At 47.4% G+C, this 18,542-nt stretch overlaps 1 protein-coding gene across 1 annotated transcript in view; it reads left to right on the plus strand.

The window, feature by feature from the left end:
- The first annotated feature begins 12,300 nt into the window (after positions 1–12,300).
- The window catches only part of FBXL20 (F-box and leucine-rich repeat protein 20), a 24,123-nt gene continuing 17,881 nt past the window's right edge, over positions 12,301–18,542 (plus strand). Inside the window, exon 1 of the mRNA XM_009994704.1 lies at positions 12,301–12,362. Within this exon, the coding sequence (XP_009993006.1) occupies positions 12,301–12,362 (62 nt within the window). The remainder of the gene's footprint in view (positions 12,363–18,542) is intronic.

Genomic DNA, 18,542 nt, shown 5'->3' on the forward strand with positions numbered 1-18,542 from the left:
CTGCGGGACACACAGACACACGGAGCTGCTGCCAACGTGTTGCTGCGGGTGATGATGGAGCAGATGTGGGAAATAACAGCCTGGAAAACAAGGGGGAGGGCTCGGGTGTGATTTTTTTGGGGAGATAGCCCAGAAAAAAATATGATTTTACGGAGGGGGGGGATGGAGAGCGGGTAAAACAATAAGATCTATTCAAAAAATATGGCACAAAGCACCCTATGGAGGCAGGGCTGCTCCTGCATTGTTGGAACAACTGTCTGCCCCAGGGGGGGAGGAGGGCAAAGGGGGGGGCAGCAGGGAGGGTTACTTTTTATTGCTGTTATGGAGGGTGAAAATAGCTGCTGGAGTCTCCTCTCGACCCTCGTGTTGTGCGTGAGGAGAACACGGCAGGAGAAGAGCCTGGAACGGTAAAAATGTGGCTGTGTTGTGTCCCTTGGGAGAGAGGGGATGTGGATCCTGTCAGGGGAAAATCCTGCTCAGTGGGAAGCTGAGGACTGGCTGGTTCCAAGGGATCAGTGTGGAATTCCCCAGGAAGCTGCCTCTGGAGTTGACAAAGGTGCAGGAAATAATGGTTTTGTCGTGTAGCACATGAAGTTGTTTTTCTTCTTCTATCAGTTCTGTGTCAGCTGCTGTGAAGAAGGGGCAGCTCTGGGGATGGTTTTGGGTTAAATCCCCGTTTCTGTAGCATGCAGATGATAAAAACCTGGGAGCTGGGATGAGAAGGCTGCACGTGTAACGTGGTTTATCTGGGCTTATTGTTTTTACTGTTCTAGGCTGTTCTTGGCTGCACAGATCTGGTTTATTTATTTATTTGTGTTTATCTGAGAGCTTTTTTTTTTTTTTTTTTTTATGACTGCAGAGTGGCTGGTTACAGAGCAAAGGATGAAAACCCTGGCAGCAATTTTCTGTGGGGAAACATCATCTTGTTCAGAAACAACCCTTTTTTTTCTCTCTTTTTTTTTTTTCCTTCTTACTTTGTCTTGAACTACTGGAGTTCATCCCAGCATGGGGAGAGCTTTTCATCAAGCTTGTAACCCGAATCATTGTGGAAGGAAAAGTGGGGGAAGAGTTTTCTTCTGGGTGGGTTTTTTGTTGGAGTTGTGTGTTACTTTCTTGCTATAGTAAAAAATTGAGAAGTTGAAAATAAGGAAAATGCTCCTAGAGTATTTGAGGTCTAAATTATCTTGCTTTTCACTCTATTTTTGTACAGAAACTTATAGAAAGGTTGCTCTGAGCTACAAGTGCCTTTACTGTATTTCCTGGGTATGTTTTGGTTAGTAAATCAAAGGCATGGTTTTATTCACCCTAGCATTGATTATCTCTGATCTACTCACCTATAGATCCTGGAAGGGATGAGTTTGGAACTCTTATGCTTTACATACCTGGCTTTCTAGTGAGGGTGTTGTGGTCTGAAAAGCTTCTAAACTGTTAAGTTAGTCACACTTGTGAAAAGGTTTATTTTTCAGAGGGGAGGTGTGGGCAGATCATCAGCCATGCTTTCTAGAAAGCAGTTTGTAATGTTTCTGCTTTAAAAGTAAAAGTCCTGTTCACTGATGAGAACGTGCCTTTTAGTGTAATAGTTCATGTTTAATGTGACATAAGGACAATTATGTAAAAGTGTGCTGAGACTGGCAGGTGCTACTCAGAGTTGTTGAAAACTAAGATCAATGAAGGCAGCACAGGGTTGAGTGCTTGGTGATTAGTTCTCCTCCTACATAGCCCTCTGGATTAGACACAGAGCTGGCTGTTCCCCTGTCTGAGGAGTGGTAAGTAGGGCCTTTGAGTGTCTGGAGTCTTATCTTGGGGGGAAAAAATAGCTTGATGCAGTGACTAATGTATATTGTGTCTGTTTCGGGCTTTAAATAAGAAGGCAGTTATTGAGGGGGAGTTTGGTTTGGGTTTTCAGACTCAGTTTATTGTCTTTTGTTAAGCCACGCAAACAGATTCCTGAACTATTGTGGCTGGGTAATTGTAAAATCCAATCTAGATTGGATTTAATAATAATTTCTGTAGTAATAAAACATGGTAATGGAATATGGGCTAAGCTGCTTAAATTTGACTTGCATATGGCTTTCTGGTATTTATGTATAGCCAGGAAGAATGGAACTCCTACATGAGAGAATGAACTGGCATGCCCAGCCAGAGCATATTCTAAATAAGTCCCTTTACAGGAGGTGTGGCCACCACAAAGAAAATAACCACTTACTGCAGCAAAGCAAACAAAAAGGGAAAACATCACCCAGATTGACTCCTAATTTTCTGTGGTGTTGGTTTAATGTGGAACGTGCCCTGACAGGTCACTGGCCTGGCTTAGATTTGGAGTTTTTCTGCTTCCTGTCGTACTTAGTGCCTAGTGAAGAGGAAGGGGTGTCATCTCTGGGTGTTTTTGAGTACCTATTTTGCTCTTTGAGAGCTTGTTCACTTTCCAAAGGCTCCAGTTCTCATCACTTCTCCAGTCTGATTCATCCATACTCTTCTGGCCTGGGATGTCACCTGGAGATGAGGGTCTTGGCCTTGCTCAGGCTGACCTGCTGTTCTCAGTAACTCATCATCACCCATCAACCTCTCGTTTTCAACACCACAAAAAAAGCACAGTCCTTTCCAGCTTCCTCAGGGAGTCTTCAATACCTCCAATTAGCACGAGTTGGTTCTGGCTGTGAAGTGTTTCTCTGTGGGGCAGTTTGGCAACAACCAACCAAACCAAAATGTGAACATCTGAGGAATGAACCTTCAGCTGGAAAAATGCATCAATCCAGTGCATTTCACAACATATCTCTCCTAGGATTCAGATCCTCAGTGTGGGGGAGTTCTGACTCTCCTGAGCTGTGCTTGGGGCCTCTGCAGTTCCCAGGTCTTGCTTGAATGAGCGAGTTAAGCTGAAAGCAAGATGAGAAACTTCACGTGCTTCAAAATTCAGTTGTCTTCTGAAATGAGTCCTGTCTGTGTTCAGAAGGCTGAATTGAATAATCTCAGCTTCCCTAGGTCCGTTTTTCAATCTGCTGGGTTCCTGGCTCTTAAATGCTTCTTCCATATTTCAGGGCTGCTTGGCTCTGGGTTCAGAGCTGGTCTTTTTGGGGTTGTCTTTGTTCCCTTGGCTGTGCTGCTCCAGTGCTGCTTGATCCTTCTGCTTAGGGCTGTGTTATTTCAAGCGGTGGAGGTTGTGTAAACAGACAGACACAAAGCCAGGGGGAGTATCCATCGCTCTTTGCATCCCACCGGGCCTCTCCTCCCTGTTTTCTAGCAGAAACTCGTGAAAACTGATGTTCTGCCTTTTGTGTGGCAAAGAGAAGCTGTTGGTGACGCAGGGCAGTGCAGAGCTGAGGCAGGGCAGGTCAACTGGAGCAGTTCTGTTTTGGCAGGTATCTGATGATGTGGCTCAGAGGTTGTGAGCTCCATTGGCAGCATCAGCAAGTCCAGAATTTGGGATAGGGTGTCAAAGCTGGTGGCGTTTTCATCCTCTTGTTCACTCCTCTCACCCACTTTTTTTTTTTTAAATAAATGCCACATGGATGTGTAATATCTTTTTCAGCACTTCTGAGGTCAGATGAATAATAGAATGTTACTTCATTGCACGCAAAATGTTTGTTGGAAAGTTAGGACAGTAAGAGATGCAAACCATAGCTTGTGTTCCACCCCCACCGTGCTTGTCCGATGGGCTCTGCACCCCAGGAGAGGAAAGAGGAATTCAGAGAGATTTGGAAGCAAAAGTTAAATGGGTTGCGCAAAAGATCCCTGACCCGGGCTACAGAGAAGCTGGGAAGGATTAAACAGGAAAATGGCTTTTTGTTGGAGGAGGGGGCAGTGGGGAGATCCCAATGGCTCTGGGTTTCCCCTTTCCAGTCTACATGCTGCATTTTGCTCTGTGGACACCAAAAGCCAGAGGAGGCTCCGTCTGGGGAATTGTAAATGGGACTGATAAAGAAAAGGTGTTTCAGAAACCGATTCTGATGACTTTGCTTTTGCATCTTTTTGTTAAGTCTGTGGCAGGGGGAGGTTTCAGTCTCTCAGCTCTTTCACCTTGTAGTCTTTGTCCTAGGCAAGCACATCCCTGCTGTAATTGGGCAGAGCAACAGCTTTGCAAGTGCTGGGTTAAAGAAGTGTGTTCTTTGACCTTAGCCCCTGTCACCAGAGGCCAAGCTTGTGTTGCAAATTTGTATTTATTTTTTTTCCCCTCAAAATGAGATTCTTCTCTTATGCTTCTTCCTCTGCAAGGAGTTGTGCTTGCAAGTTGGGTGACAGTGGAAATGTTGGCACTGGCAAATAGTAATTTCAGCAGGGAATATAGAGCAGACGTGTCAGAAAACCTTTGTTTCCTCCCCCATCCCTTGCTGACACTGAGCAGTGGGGAGTGTTGGGGCAGCACCCGATAAGGACTCGTCCCTAATTTGGCTGAAGCTGAGTGAGGAGCAGCACCGTGTGCCTGGGATGTCTGTGCCCAGCCCTGGGAAGGGCTTTTCTTGCAGGTTCTGGAGGTGAACTCTTCCTTGGTGCCCAACCAGGGGCTCCCCAGGGTGATTCCACTGGGAGCTGTTGGGAGCAGCCCCTGCTGGTGCCAGCACAGGGACTGTGTGTTCCCAGGGAGGGACTGGGCTGCCTGGGCCGAGTCTGTCCTGCTTGGCAGCTCACATACCAGGACAGGGAGTTGGAGAGCCTGTACACAAGGGTATGTCTCACTTTAGATACCATTATTACTTGGGGCCTGGGATAGATCAGGTAATTACTGTTTTCCCTGTTGGATTACCTGGCTGTGTGTTTCGTTTGACTCACACCAGGATGAGTGTCAGCCTGGTGAGGGTGTTATCCCTGTGGATACGGGATAGAGCCCTGCCCTGCCTGCTGGGCAGGGGGGGCCCAGCTCTTCCTGTGCCTGCTGGGTGTGTGTGCCTGGCTGATCCATCAGCTTTGCTTCCAGATCAACCATCCTTTTATGTGTGGCAAACTCACCCCATGCCCTTCACACCTCCTCCCAAGCAGGGTTGTTTTGAGGCACCGTCATTAGCTTTATTTCCAAGTATATGTTGCAATTCATATAATAATCACCTCTTTGATAACAGCTGAACACAAACCCAGGAGTGAGAAAATCTATTCCCACTAACAGAACTATCAGCTCTGGGGAGAGGCAGAACTGCAAGAAATTTGTTTATCAAAGAAGCCTATTTGAATTATGATAAGCTGTGTTACATATTGGGAGAGCTGGGGGAGTTTCAGTTTTGGCCTGAAAATATTGAAGCAGGTCAGTGTGAGGGGTTTATAAATAAATAAATAAATCCATTCTAAAGGGTATTTGTAGTAAATTACTACCCTGATAAAGTGATCTTCTAGAAAGAAATACAGAAATAGTGATGGTACTGAGAGTGGGGGTGTCTTTTATATTGCAATTTAAAAATCATGGAATAGTTTGGATTGGAAGGGGCCTTAAAGATCACCCAGTCCCAACCCCCTGCATGGGCAGGGACACCTTCTGCCAGCCCAGGTTGCTCCAAGCTTCATCCAACCTGCCCTTCAACCCTGCCAGGGATGGGGCAGCCACAGCTTCCCTGGGCAATGAACACAGGGAACTTCTGGGTGTAGTTGTGGGATGTTTTGTTTGTGGAAAACTGGGAGCCAACTCTGGGGTAGGAGAACAAAAGGGATGAACAAAAAGTGTTTAAATGTGCCCTTTTGGTATCTGACAGCAGGTTCTGGGTTTGGTGGTGTTTTTCAACAGCACATGTGGTACCACCAGTTGAAATGGTATTTCTCACATCAGAAGCAGTCTGCCAGCATCCCACCTGCGTGGCTGAGCTTGGGAGTTTTATTTCTGGAAAGCAGCAGCTTGACCTGGTGTGTTTGCCCATGGATCAGCTGGGGGACCCAGCAGGGTCGCGCTGCACAGCGAGGGGGCCCGTCCGTACCCACCTGTTGGTCACCAGAAAATGAAGCTTTTCCAGAGCAATGACAGGCAGATGAGAGAGAAGTGATCGGTTGGTGTATGTGGAGCAAATTGCCTACTGAGCTATTTTTAGGAATATTAAGCCTCTAATAAGCGTGTTCATCCTGGGTCGGGTCTGTTCTGCTTAGTCATGGTGTGTGAGTGGGGCTGGGGGCTGGGTGGGGGCATCGGTGGCTCCGAGCGTGGCAGGAGGTGCCTGGTGGCTTCTCCTTCCCTGCTTCCATCTTCCATGGACACAAGTGCTGTGGGGGGACACTGGAGCAGCACAGCTGCTAAGCATAGAGCTCCCCACAGCAGCAGCTTTGCCCAGCAGCCAGCCATTTCCCTTGGAGACTTAACACAGATTAAACTGGATGCTTGGTTGTTTTTGTTTGGTTGGTTTTGTTTTTTTAAAGCCCTTGTGTAACTAAAATCTAGAAGGAAATTTCACCCAATCTGAGCTGCTTGTGGATGTAAACAACTTTATGCTTTGTATTGTGGCCTCTGAAGAGCCTTGTATTTCACTGTCATGTCTGTGAGTTAGCTCTGCAGTGGGGCTTTTTCTGTGCTGTCAGTGAGGCAGCCCAGCCTGCTCCCAGCTTGGTCTGGGAAGGAGCTGCTGCTGAGCAGACTCCACAGGGATCCTTTATGTCTTGCCTACTTGAGCCCTCTAACAGGGGTAGATTTTATTTCCAAAATGAACAGAACTGGAGGCAAGGTGTTGGTGTATTGTATTGACAGTGTTGGTAAGAAATCACTTCAAAGCTTCATGGAGCTTTTCCAAAGGGAATACAGACCCAATTCCACATTTTTGTTTTGCATTTTATGCTCAGCTCTTTTTTTGCTAGATTGTGTTGTGTTTGTGAGCTGGATTTTGTGTGTGTCTTGTTCCAGTGACTCTCTACTGGGCTTGTTCATCTCCTCCACATGGACCACAGCAGATAAAAGTGGTACAAATACAAGCAGTAATGCAGGGTTTTTGGATGGAAGTCAGCAGCTGGGTAGCTGAAGAGCACCTCGCAGGGCATCTCCCACCTGCCAGGATTTAAACTCTTGGGATGGATTTGCACAGATGTTGCAGTTCTTTCACCTCAGAACAGCAAAACACTCTGAGAGCTCTGAAGGTTCCAATTTTACATCTCCAAAACATGTCCACGACATTGATGGGGTAGGGCTGGATGCAAACTGGCAAAACACACCAGCTATGTCTGTAATCCTTAATTTATGAGGGCAACTGTTAGTTCCCCACCTTTCCTAGCTTAAAAACCAGTTTCCAGAATGCATTATTTACTGCCTAATAATTACAGTCTGTTTTCTGTCTTGGTTTTAATTACTTAATTTCCTGTGGTTATGTGCAGTTGTGGAGGGTCTGGCCAGCACTTGCCTGTGGACCAGGGATACTGAGCTGGGTCTGAGCAACAGCTAAAATTCCATCCAAAACACATGGTTACCTTTTTATCTGGGGGTTTTAAGGCTGTTGTAAGGAGTTTGTCTTGCACAGTTTCTGTTACACAAGTAAACAGGTTGCAATATTTAAAAATTATAATATTTACTAATATTTCACAGGGGTTTTTTACAGGGTATTTGTGTTAAAAATCGGTGTTTATTTTGCATGGGGTTGGCTTAATTTAGAGACAAGAAACACTTTATTTGTAGTGTTACCATTTAATGTTTCTCGTTTTCATTTCCTGCTGCCCACCTCCATGCCTGTCCCTCTGGTTGGTTGGATTTTGCACTGAGGAGGGATTATCCATCCTCTTTATTCCCCCTCCCTGCGTCTCCCTGCCTGTGTCCTTGGCCATGGCAGCGCTCCCTGCCTTCCCTTCCTGCCTCTCGGATTGTTTCCGGTTTCCAGCCTTTCTCCAGGGGCTGGGTGTGCCAGACCCCCTGGTATTTTTCACTGGAGTGAGCTGTGGGTCTTGGTGCAAGGACTCACTCGAGTGCCTTAGCTATCCATGTAGCCACTAATTCATCAAGCTCCAAATAAGCTTCACCCCTTTTTCTCTGTTGGGCTTCGAATTTTCCACTTTAGAAGAAAAAATGTTCCGAGTTCAAAGTCCATGTCTGGGCTGACACTGGTTGCTCAGCTGTTGGCCTTGGCACTGGTGTTTCTGAAGTTAAGCCTGGTGTGATTTTTGTATATTTTGAAGACCAACTGTCCCCCTCCCTGTGCTGGTGCCAGATGTGGTCTGGGTGGGAAGCAGCTGTTTGGCGCTGCAGTAAATGCTCCCACCCTGGCTGATGTGTGCAGCAGCTGGGCTGCTCTGCTGGCTTGTCCCTGTTCAGCTTCCACCCAGTACAACAGGGACAATTACTTGATATCCTGTTAGTATTGATGGTGCTGAGTTTCTTGCCCAACTGAACATTCAGTTAACTCAAGTTCTTTGGTATTTCTCAGGACAATCCATGCCTTGAAGTCCCCTGCACAACCGTGTCTGTGCCTGGTTAGCAGAGCAGGATGGTGCTTCCTTCCTACTCGGTGCCTGTAGCAATAAACACTTTTCTGCAGAAAATAGCTCTGCAAACTGCCAAATTGAAGGTGATCAAGTCCTTGTGATCAACTCTGAAACTCTGTGCAAGTGAATTCCCTCATGTTTGTTGACAGAGGGGGATTTTGATATTTTAGCAGCCTGTGTTGGTCAGTTGAGGCTCTGAAGTTCCAGCACTGGAGCTGCTTTGAGTGTTTATATCTCCTAGAGATCTTCCTTGATCATAGATCACCCATGGGACACTGTAGATCAGCTCTGTCCTTTTTCTTCTCCTTGTCTCTTTAGTGGGCAGAATTCTGCCTAACAAAATGTTGGGGAAATGGATGGTGTTTCCCAGTGCCTGGGTGTGTGAACATCTGATCTGCACTTTATTGGAAAAAAATCCCTGTTGCTGTTGTAGTGGGAAGTCTTTTTGGGATGGGGGATGAGTAAACTGCTTTTCTCTTAAAAGTGCAACCAGTAACTTAAGAACAGCTTATGGAGAGCAGTTGTGAGCATTTAGGGTCATGTCAAATAAACGTGGATTTGTTCTGTACATTCACATTCCTTCTTGCTTCCAGTAAACTGTAAATGTTGAAATACCTCATTTAGAAACTTCTCAAGTGTACTTTACCAAACACACAAAAAAGTGAAAAACAAGACTTTTGTTCCCCATAGGAACACCCCTCCAGCCCTTCCCCAACAATAAAATCCAAACCATTCCCAGATGTGACATTTACAGGAAGGCATTGCCCCCTCCCTCTGCCAGCCCAGGCTCTGGGCAAGCTCTGCAGCCAAGAGCCTGCTCAGAGCCAGGGCCTGGGGCAGCTCTTGTGGGGTTTTTCCAGCTCTCTGTAAGCTGGGAAAGGCAGTTTTGTGCCAATGTGTGTTTGGAGACTTTCTGTGGAGCCAGGGGTACAGGGATTGTCACTGTTCTGGAAGGAAAGATTAAAATTTTGCAGAAAGTGTTGAAGATTTCTTCAACACTTCTCACTGGAGAGGTTCATACTTGCTGCTGTGGAATGAGTCAGGCAGCCTGATGTTGAGACCTCCATATTAACATAGGAACTTTTTCTCAGATGGAAACTTCTAAATACAGAGGATGGATTTCCTGGGAGGAGCTGTGGGAATTGGCTGTGCCACCTTCTGTGTGAGCATTTGCCAGTGACATGTTGGTGCCATGTAACAGGGGAGGAGGTGCACAGTCTGTCCCTGCACACAGCAGCTGAATCAGTCCCACACGTGGACACCTCATTTACATGCTAAATATCAACCACACCAGTTAGCTCTGGGCAGGATGGATGGTGTGGCACCAGGCCTGGAGGAGAGAGCCTGGGACAAGTCCCTGAGCCTGGGTGGCTTTTGAAGCCTGGCTCGTGACAACGCAGGGCTCCCTCAAAGGCTAAATGAGTAGCTGCAGTAATGACACAATACTCTGCTTTGTGTTTTAATTCCAATAATGCCTGGCTGCTGAGGGTTGCTCCACTTGGAGAGCTTGCATCAACTGCTGTTCCCTGTGCATGGGTGATGAGCACAGTCCATCTGAAGGTGCCCCCTGTGCTAGGGCACTGGTGATGACCCTCTGTCAGCCCTGCATGCTGGGCTGCAGTGCTGTTGTGCAGCCCTGTGCTGATGTCACATAGATGACCCAGTTTGGGTGACTGGGCCCTGTAATGAGGGGCTTTCAGGGCCAGGGCCTCAATAGCAGCTCTGTCTGCTGCCCTGCCAGCAGAGCCCACAGCTGAGAAGTCTGGTTGTGAGCCCTGCAAGGAGTCCAACTGCTGCACCTGCCATCTGAGGACCAGGTTTGGAAGTAAGGCTCTGGGAGATGATGATGAAGGCTTTTGGTCTGGTGATGCCCCCTGGCACTTGCCAGCCTGCCAGTGAAGGGGAATTCCGGAGCTTCTCCCATGAAGTGCATCCTGCCTTGGCTCTGTCACGTTTGTTCAAGGACTTTTTTAGTAAGTCAAAAACCAGATGTTCCTTTAGTGTGGTACTGGCCAAAGGGCAGCTTCTACAGACACAAAACTAAAACAATTTAAGGCTTTGATTTGCCCTGCAATCAAGATAAGCTTTTTCTACTGAGCAGACTGGTGTGCAGAGGTCAAGGAGTTTCTTGTGTTTTGCTCAGGACTGTTGGGGTGTCCTCGGTGTGCAGCTTCTCCCAACAGGCTCTTCCCTCCTCATGGCACAGCCTGAGTTCAGACAAAGCCTTGTTGCCAGCACAGAGGAGACAGAAAAGGCTGGCTGGCTACTTCTGGAGTCTCTATTTTAATACTTCCTGCCCCTTCCCTGATGTCTTCTAGTCTGGTTCCTTTTCGGAAGTCTCCTACTGCTATCTGATTTGCTCCTTTAATTTCTCTCACCCTTTTTTGTGAAGGGGGTGGAGGGTGCTGGTTCAGATGTAAAATTCTGGCCTGGACAATAATGGGAAAGTGGATAATCTGCCTGCTCACTATTGTTCTCCTAACTGGGGGAAGAAAAATCATAGTCCCATTTTCCCATGAATAATTCCTCTGTGTTTCTCTGCTGTTAGAGCTTTCTCCAGAGCTTCCCTAATTTCCCAACAGATCAGCTAAGCCATCTAATGAGATGATCCTGTCCCAGGAGGTGTTTGCTCCTCTCACAGCCTTCCTGCTATTGGGCCTGGCTCATGGTGGCACTTGGCAGGTACCTGCCAGGTGACAGAGACATGGTAATCAGTGCTGAAGGTGGCCCTTGACTCCAGGAGATGCTCGTCTGCCCTGTCTCTGGGGAAACAGACTTCACAGAATTTGTGTTGGCTGAGGAAATGGCAAAACCTCCATTTAATTATCTGATAAATGGGCTGAGCAGTTGCCTGTCTAGTGGACAGCTTAGGGCTTGCTAACTTGTGATACCTGCTGGTGGGAAGTGATAAAAGTGTCTGTGGGGGAAAACAACACCTTTCTTCTGTGTGGCATTTTAGGAGAGAGTGCGGGAGAGTTCGTGTCCCACTTCAGCATCTTGCTTCCCTAGCTTGAGATCATTAAAAAACGAAGTGTAATTTGGAAACACAGCCTTTTTTGTCTGGCTCCAGAAGTCAGCATTCTCTGGTGACTGGCACTGTTCTGTTGTCAGTGGGTTATCGCTGGCTGAGGTGTATTAAAATGCTTCATGTTAAGTGCATTAAAAGTGCTTCACGTTAAGCTCTGGTGGCCTCTCTGGTAGGTGATGGGGCTGTGTTGATGCTCAGGTACAGAATATTTGCTGCTGCACAGCTTTGTAAGCCACTAAGATCTTACTTTCCTTTTTTAACTCTTAATCTGATCCTGTGCCCCCGAGGTGACCTGGCTGACGCTGGGTCTGTTTGCTTTGCTTGCATCCAGCTCAATTGATCCAGACCACTTGGTCAACTGATAAGAAGCAGATTTTTTAGACTCCAGTTTCTGCAGCAGTTTTTACCAGGCGTGTAACTCAGGAAGATCAGCTCTTAATTGTTCTAGGAGATTAAAGAGAAACTTTATTAATTCAATTAAATCTGATTCTCTTTGTTCCCTGCTTGGCTTTTGGAAATGTTGAAAACAGGTTTCTAAATGGAATGAGGCACCAGCAGCCTTAATTCACAGATCCCTCTAATCACTCCTCCCACAGGCATCAGTGTGTGGAGGTTGTTTGTTTGTTTCACCATGGAAAGACAATACAAAGTCTTTTTAAAGAGATGTAGATATTCCTCAGGAAGCACAAGGGGGCTTTGCTGCCTGATTTTCTTTGTACTACTTTGAAAAGAGAAGCCTCTCTCATTTTTGCAGCTGGTGGGATTATTTTAGCTGGTCCAAAAATCCGTTTATTAGGCCAGGTGTCTCCTGAAATGTCCTAGCAACTTCTTCCCTAGAGTAAGGGAGGTTTTGTTTCCTTAAGGAGAATATATGGCTAAAATGTTGAAATTGTTTTTGTTTACAGATGTTCTCAAACAACGATGAAGCTGTGATCAACAAAAAACTTCCCAAAGAGCTGCTGCTCCGGTAAGCCTGCCTCCCAGGGCCTGGTGTGGGGCCCAGGCTGCTGATGTGCTCATAAATCATCAGCTTGGATTGGCTCACTTGTAGAGCTGTAGACAAACAGAAGCAGATCAAAGGTCTGCATCAGCAGCAGTTGATGCTCAATATTACTAGGTTTTGGTTTGTAAAATGTTAAATGAAATTGCTGGTTGCCTGTTTGGTAGATGGAAGAAGCAAGGACTGAAGTCCTAATGAAAATAAATGGTAAGTGTGGACTTGTGTGTGGAACAGGATTCTGACTGTCTGGGGTGTTCCTGTAGGCAAAAACTGGTTTCTCTCCTCCAGTGACACTCGAGGAGACTTTGTCCTGTTCCCTGTCAGTGACAGACAGATGTTCAGCACCTGGCAGGATGGTTCTGTTGGCAAAGAGCAAACAGATCAGGCTGCATGGATCTCAGCAGCCACCTCTGCCCCCTCCCTGTGCTGCCCTCACACACGTGCCCATGTCAGAGTTTGGCTCCCCCAGCACAGGAGCAGGGGCTGGGGGGTGTGTGATGTGCCTCAGTGTCACTGAGGGGCATCTTGGAGCTGAGCTGCTAGACTGGGAACAGGGAAGGCAACTGCAGGTGGCAGCTTGTATTATTAACATGAACAAAATTCTTGCACTGCGAGAAACTGTGTAGTACTGACAACATTTAGTGGCAATAAAAGGTCTGGAGAGAGGAGCCCTGGCACAGGGAACTGCTTCTGGTTCACTTGGGCAATAAAATGAATAGAAAGCAAAGTCTGCCTCTTATTTTTCTTTTGACTGCGCTGCCTCCTCTGCTCTCTGTGGTGGTATCTCCAGTCTCATTCAGTTTCTTTCATTCCAGGGCTACTCATCCAAAAGCTCAGTGTATGACTCCTGAAGCCCTCCTTGCTACTGCTGGGGGGGCTTGGGTTTGTGGTTGTCCAGGCCAGAGAGATCACTGAGGGAAAATCAGCCTCAGGAAGCAGGGAGAGACAGGCAGCCTGTGGGAGGAGCAGGATGGAGCAGTGAGCTGGGGGATGCCCCAGGGACTCTGCATGGGTTTTGTAGGTGACAGCAGTGGTCTTCACCCAGCTCTTGGTGCTGCAGCAATGTGGAATTGGAAAAGTAAGAGAAATGTCTCTGGATTTACTGAGAGGGGAGTCCTTTCCTGATGGGAGCAAGTAGGTCCTGGTGCAGATGTAACAAAAGCAGGATTTGTTCTTGTGGTCTGGTGACAAGAGACAGGCTGGGGACAGGTTGTGAGGGGCACTGGTGTGAGGCAGGGAGTTTGGTAGGGAGGAAAGGTTTGGGAGGGTGGAATTTACTGGAGATTTTGTATGGAGTTCAGAGGAAGAGGAATGCATGTGGGCACTGGGCTCCTGAGGAGCAGGACCAGGGGTGGGCTTTCTGGCAGGTGGGTCAAAGTGGGTCCTGAAGGGGACCAATAATCATATCTTGGGCTGTAGGAGATAGCTCGTGCTGAGGAACATTTCTGGACAATTGGAGAAGGCTTTGTGGTAAGTGGGAGGGAAGATCCTGCACCAAGCAGGGAATCTTGTCAGTACAAGCCACAGTTCCAGCAGCACACGCTGCTCCTGCCCTGCAGAAATGTTTTTATCTTTTGTGTCTTGGAATCACTAATCATCCTAACCTGCTGCAGAGCACAGCAAGTGCTGAGGATTGTGTGGAACCTAGAAGAAATGGAGACAAAGTTTATAAATGTTAAAGTTCATAAGTAATGGTTTTGAGAGTTGGAATTCACTGTTAGCATACTGTGAAAATTAATTAGTGTGGATTGACAGTGCAGCCTTTGAAAGAGAAACTTGGGTGCATTTATCTTCAGGAATCCCCTGTAAATGAGTGTCAGTGTCTACGAGACAAAGCCTGATGTGTTGAAGCAGAGCTGCTGTGTAGTGTCTTGTTCTCTGGTTTGTTCATTCTGCAGATGGCATTGGTGTCTCGTGTGTGTGGTTGCAGAGTGGAAAGCTGTACTTGAGCAAAAGAAAGAGTAGGAGGATATAACAGGGGTGAACAGCAGCCTTTGTCACATCCCAAGATACAGAAATGTGCAGCTCTAGTACCACTTTTGTCTGGGAGGGTGGGCTGGAGGTGTAAAGCTCTCTGGAGGGCTGTCCTCAGAAGTCAGCCCTGCACGTGTGTCCATGGTTGAGCGGGGGGGTCGTGCTCTGTTCTGCCACCACACTGGTGGCACTGGTGCTTGTCCTGGGGCTCCCCGAGAGCAGGGCTCCATAATCAATGCTGTCCTGCAGCACGTGGGTGGAGAAATCAGCTGATGGGTCACAAGTCCTTGTCCTGATGCTTCTGTACCTACTCCAGCTTTGTCTCCTGCCGGCAGAGAGTCCAGCTTACACCTTTGTAGCTGAATAGACCTTTACACAGCTAAAAATGAGCCCAACCAGCCAGAAGTGGAATTCCATTCACCACCCTCGTTCCTCCCCTGCTGCCAGCTGCTCTTTGGGCAGCCTCTGGCTCGGTGGCTGGTTCGTGGTCCACATGGGCTCTGGCTGTGGCCCCTGCCCCACAAGGGCCATTGTGTCCTGTTCCCTGCTCTGCTGCGAAGGTGCTGTTGTTCCTCACGGGCTGCCTGCCAGCTGTGCAACCCCAGCCACCAGCCTGGCTTTGCTGTGGCACTGATGGTCCCTGCTGGTCTCCTGAAGAAGGTTTGCTCCTGGCATGACTGGCCTGGTAGGGCCAAGGGGACCAGGCTGCCTGAGTTCATCTTCTCCTGATGGGTTCATGGGCAGGTCAAGCACTTGTCAGTTCTCTCCTGGCCTAAGCCGCTTTTACTCCGTGCCACCTCCTGCTGCCTGCCTGCCAGCCAGTTCTCAGCATGTCCAGGCACTGCCTTTGCCATCTGACCTTCCAGCCCCATGGTGGTCTAAGCTACCTCACCTCAGTGCCCACAGCACCCAAGGATTTCATTAGAGTCTTGACCCTAATCTAATTAGAGAGGCAGTGGGAAAGTGAGGAGTGCTAGAAAACCCTGAGTGGATTAAGAGATTGAAACCTGGAAAATGTTCCAACTGCAGCAGGTTTGAGCTAAATTGCTTGGAGCTGGACTGGTCTGGCAGAGTCCTAAACATAGTGACTTACTGTGCAGGGAAGTAATTTAATCTGCTGCAATACCAGACTTGTTTTAATTCCTGTTCAGAATACTTGGTCTGCCTTCACCTGTGATCACTGTGCAATGATAAAGTTACTGGTGTGGATTATTTTCTTGCTGTTGACTCTGAAGAGTCAGAAGAGCAACGGAGGAGCCCAGCAGCCAGCAAAGCACAAACCCTGGGCCTGGGCTGTGAGAAGAAACATCCCAGCAATGGCCCTTTGGATCTTTGAAGGCAGAATCAGGAAACCCATTATTCAAGTCATCCTGTTCAGCCTGCTGATGCTTTTTTTTCACCAGATAAACTGTATCTGAGCAGAGCAGCAGGTATTTTCTAAGGATTTGGTACTTGGAACAATTCCAGTTATTACTGAGAGAGGGTCTGGAGCTGAGTAAGTTGTATCCAGATTTCCTGTCAGCCTGGTGTGTTTCCTCATGGAAATTTTAATTGAGCTATAGGGTAGGAGCCAGAATACATATTATTTCAAGTGAACATATAAATTAGCTTTGCCTTATTATTTTACCTAGTGTGCAGAGCAGGTTGCTGAAAGGAGACCCAGCATTTCTGCCCTGGCTGTGCTCCTGGAAGGCCACGTCCGCTCAGTCACTGCTTGGCCACGTGGGCAGCTTGTTTGTGGGGTTTTGTTTTCTTTGTTGGGTTTTTTTAATTGTTCCCCAATGGCTCCTTGGAGGAGAATGAGCCTCTCCTCAGGGCTGCAAAAACTTGGAAAACTCAGCTGGGGCCCTTGTGCCTGCAGGATTTCAACTGTGCTCCTGTTTGCTCTGGGTTGGTGTGAGGGGCTGTAGTTGGAGCCAATTCTTAAAGGACTAAAATGCACAAGAGAGTCATGAAGACTGCTGAGTGATCTTTGCAGGCTGATTCTGCTGAGTCACTGGCCAATGTTCTTGAGCAAACGCAAGTGTAGATCAGAACACACTGGAAAATGCTCTTGAGCTTTTCAGAGCCAAAGTCTCTCAGCCAGAGAACAAAGGAGCTCCTGGCAGAGCTCAGCAGTGCTCGCTCACCCCAGAGGTGAGAGGGGTGAGTGTTTTGCTGTGCTGACATCCCTTTTACTGTGGGTAGAGTGGGAAGGGAGGAGCAGGAAGCAGAAAATAATTTGTCCAAGACCTACCAGCCCTGATAGAGGGATGAGATGGTTATTAATAGCCTGGGATTTCCATGGAGAAAGCAATTTTAATGAAAATATAGAAATGTTGCGTAGTTACTGACCTCACCACTGTTCCCATGGAGTCTGGGGATGTTTTTGCTCCTATGATGGGCATCTAGGGTGAAAGTGAGAATTTTCTCTAGCTTCTGTCATTGCCCCAGGCTTCCTTGTATTGTTGTACATTGACATTGTGCTAAATAAATCCTCACTGCTCACATACATGTATGAATAAATGACACTTAATTCGAGGGGACGCCTGGTCTGTGAGCAGCTGAAAGCGAGGGTGGAGTTGCTGCTGCTGCAACCCAGAGGGGGCAGTGGGACAGTGAAGTGCACATCAGCTGAGTTTCAAACATCTCAACTGGGTGTGTCTCACCATGTCTCTAAATTCTGTCTCATGATGTGATGCATAAGGATCAGTGGAGAAGTACCTTGACCCAAACTCCTTGCATCCATGGGTGTCTTTGGGCAGTGTGGCAGCACAGGAGAGCACTTGGCTCTTTATTCTGCTGTAACTTGGCTGAGTGTTGGACTGTAAAGCTGGGTGGTACCTGTAAGCATCTGTGCTTTGATAAATAACCTGCAATCATCCTCTGTTGGCAACATCCTTTCTTCCACCTCCACAGATGTTTCTGAAGTGCTTTTTATATACCTGCTAGTGAAGAAAGCTTGGTCATGCCATGGTTTTATCATACAATCTCAGCCTTGCTTGGGTCCTCACCTAAAATGTGAAAATCCAGGATTTTGCTTTATTTTTCTCTACCAATAAGCAAACACACACGTGTGGCTGAAGGTGTGACAGGTATGAGAAGCACACAGAACCAGGTGTCAGTGGCAGAGGCTGGGTCACCCCCAGGGTTTGTCTGTGGGACAAAACACCGCTCAGCTGTGATGCACACGAGGTTGGGTCATTGTTCTCAGCACCTCTTCTCCCAGCTTTATCAGGACCTCTGTTGTTTGTTCAAATGTATTCTTTGTACTTCTCTGGGGACATGAATTAATCACACAGCTTTCTTGTTTTTGTGTTAGAGTTTCAGTACAGGGTGTTTTAAGTTTGTAAGTCACATGAACAGAACGTGCTGCTGCCAGCAGCATCTTCTCATTCCTGAGTCTCTTCCAGCACAGACAGGTCTGCTGAGAATACAGGGAAGCTTATGTACGCCCCCCTCCAAGCCCACAGTCTTGTTGGGGGATGACTCAAGTGTTGCAGGTATCCAAAGCATTGCTCATCTGGGCATGCAGTGTTCTCTGGAGAAAGTCTGGAGAGTTTTGGAGCAGAGGATTGCTGTTTGTTCTCCAGATTTCTCCTGGACAACCATACTTTTTTATGAAATGGTGTATAGCACTGGGACAAAATTGCTCGCCCCATACCTTGAACACTTGCATCTGAGGACATTTGCCTTCTTTTCCTGGTGGTCTCCCAAGTTTAAAATATTAAAACTATTTTCTTGTAGTCAAAACACTTGAATTATCTTTGCAAAAACATTTCCTCTGGTGGTTCTGTGGTTGCCATCAAAGAGAATAAAACCTTACTGTCTTTCTGCTGTCCACTTGATCTTCTCTGTTTTGTGGCATATGATTGTTTGAGTAGCTATAAACCATAAAATAACAATATTGATAAATGGGCAAAGATTTGGGAGCTTTAAACAGGGTTGGTAGGTTCTGCACTCACAGGGGGAGCGTGTGTGCCTGAGTGGATGTCTCAGCCCAGTCCAGCACTGCAGTGTTACTGCCTGATTCCTTTCTCCCAGTGAAGAGTTCAGCAACACCAGGGTGTTGGCCTGAACCCATGGGTGTGCCTGGCAGGGGGATGACACCACAGAGGAGTGACCATGTGGCCCCAATCCTGAGCATGTCCCTGCTCTGACCCAGCCCCAGCAGCCACTGGCTGGGGGGGGGGG

This window comes from Chaetura pelagica, unplaced genomic scaffold (genome assembly GCF_000747805.2).
Source record: "Chaetura pelagica isolate M959 unplaced genomic scaffold, ChaPel_1.0 scaffold1420, whole genome shotgun sequence".
In the NCBI taxonomy this organism is placed as follows: Eukaryota; Metazoa; Chordata; class Aves; order Apodiformes; family Apodidae; genus Chaetura; species Chaetura pelagica.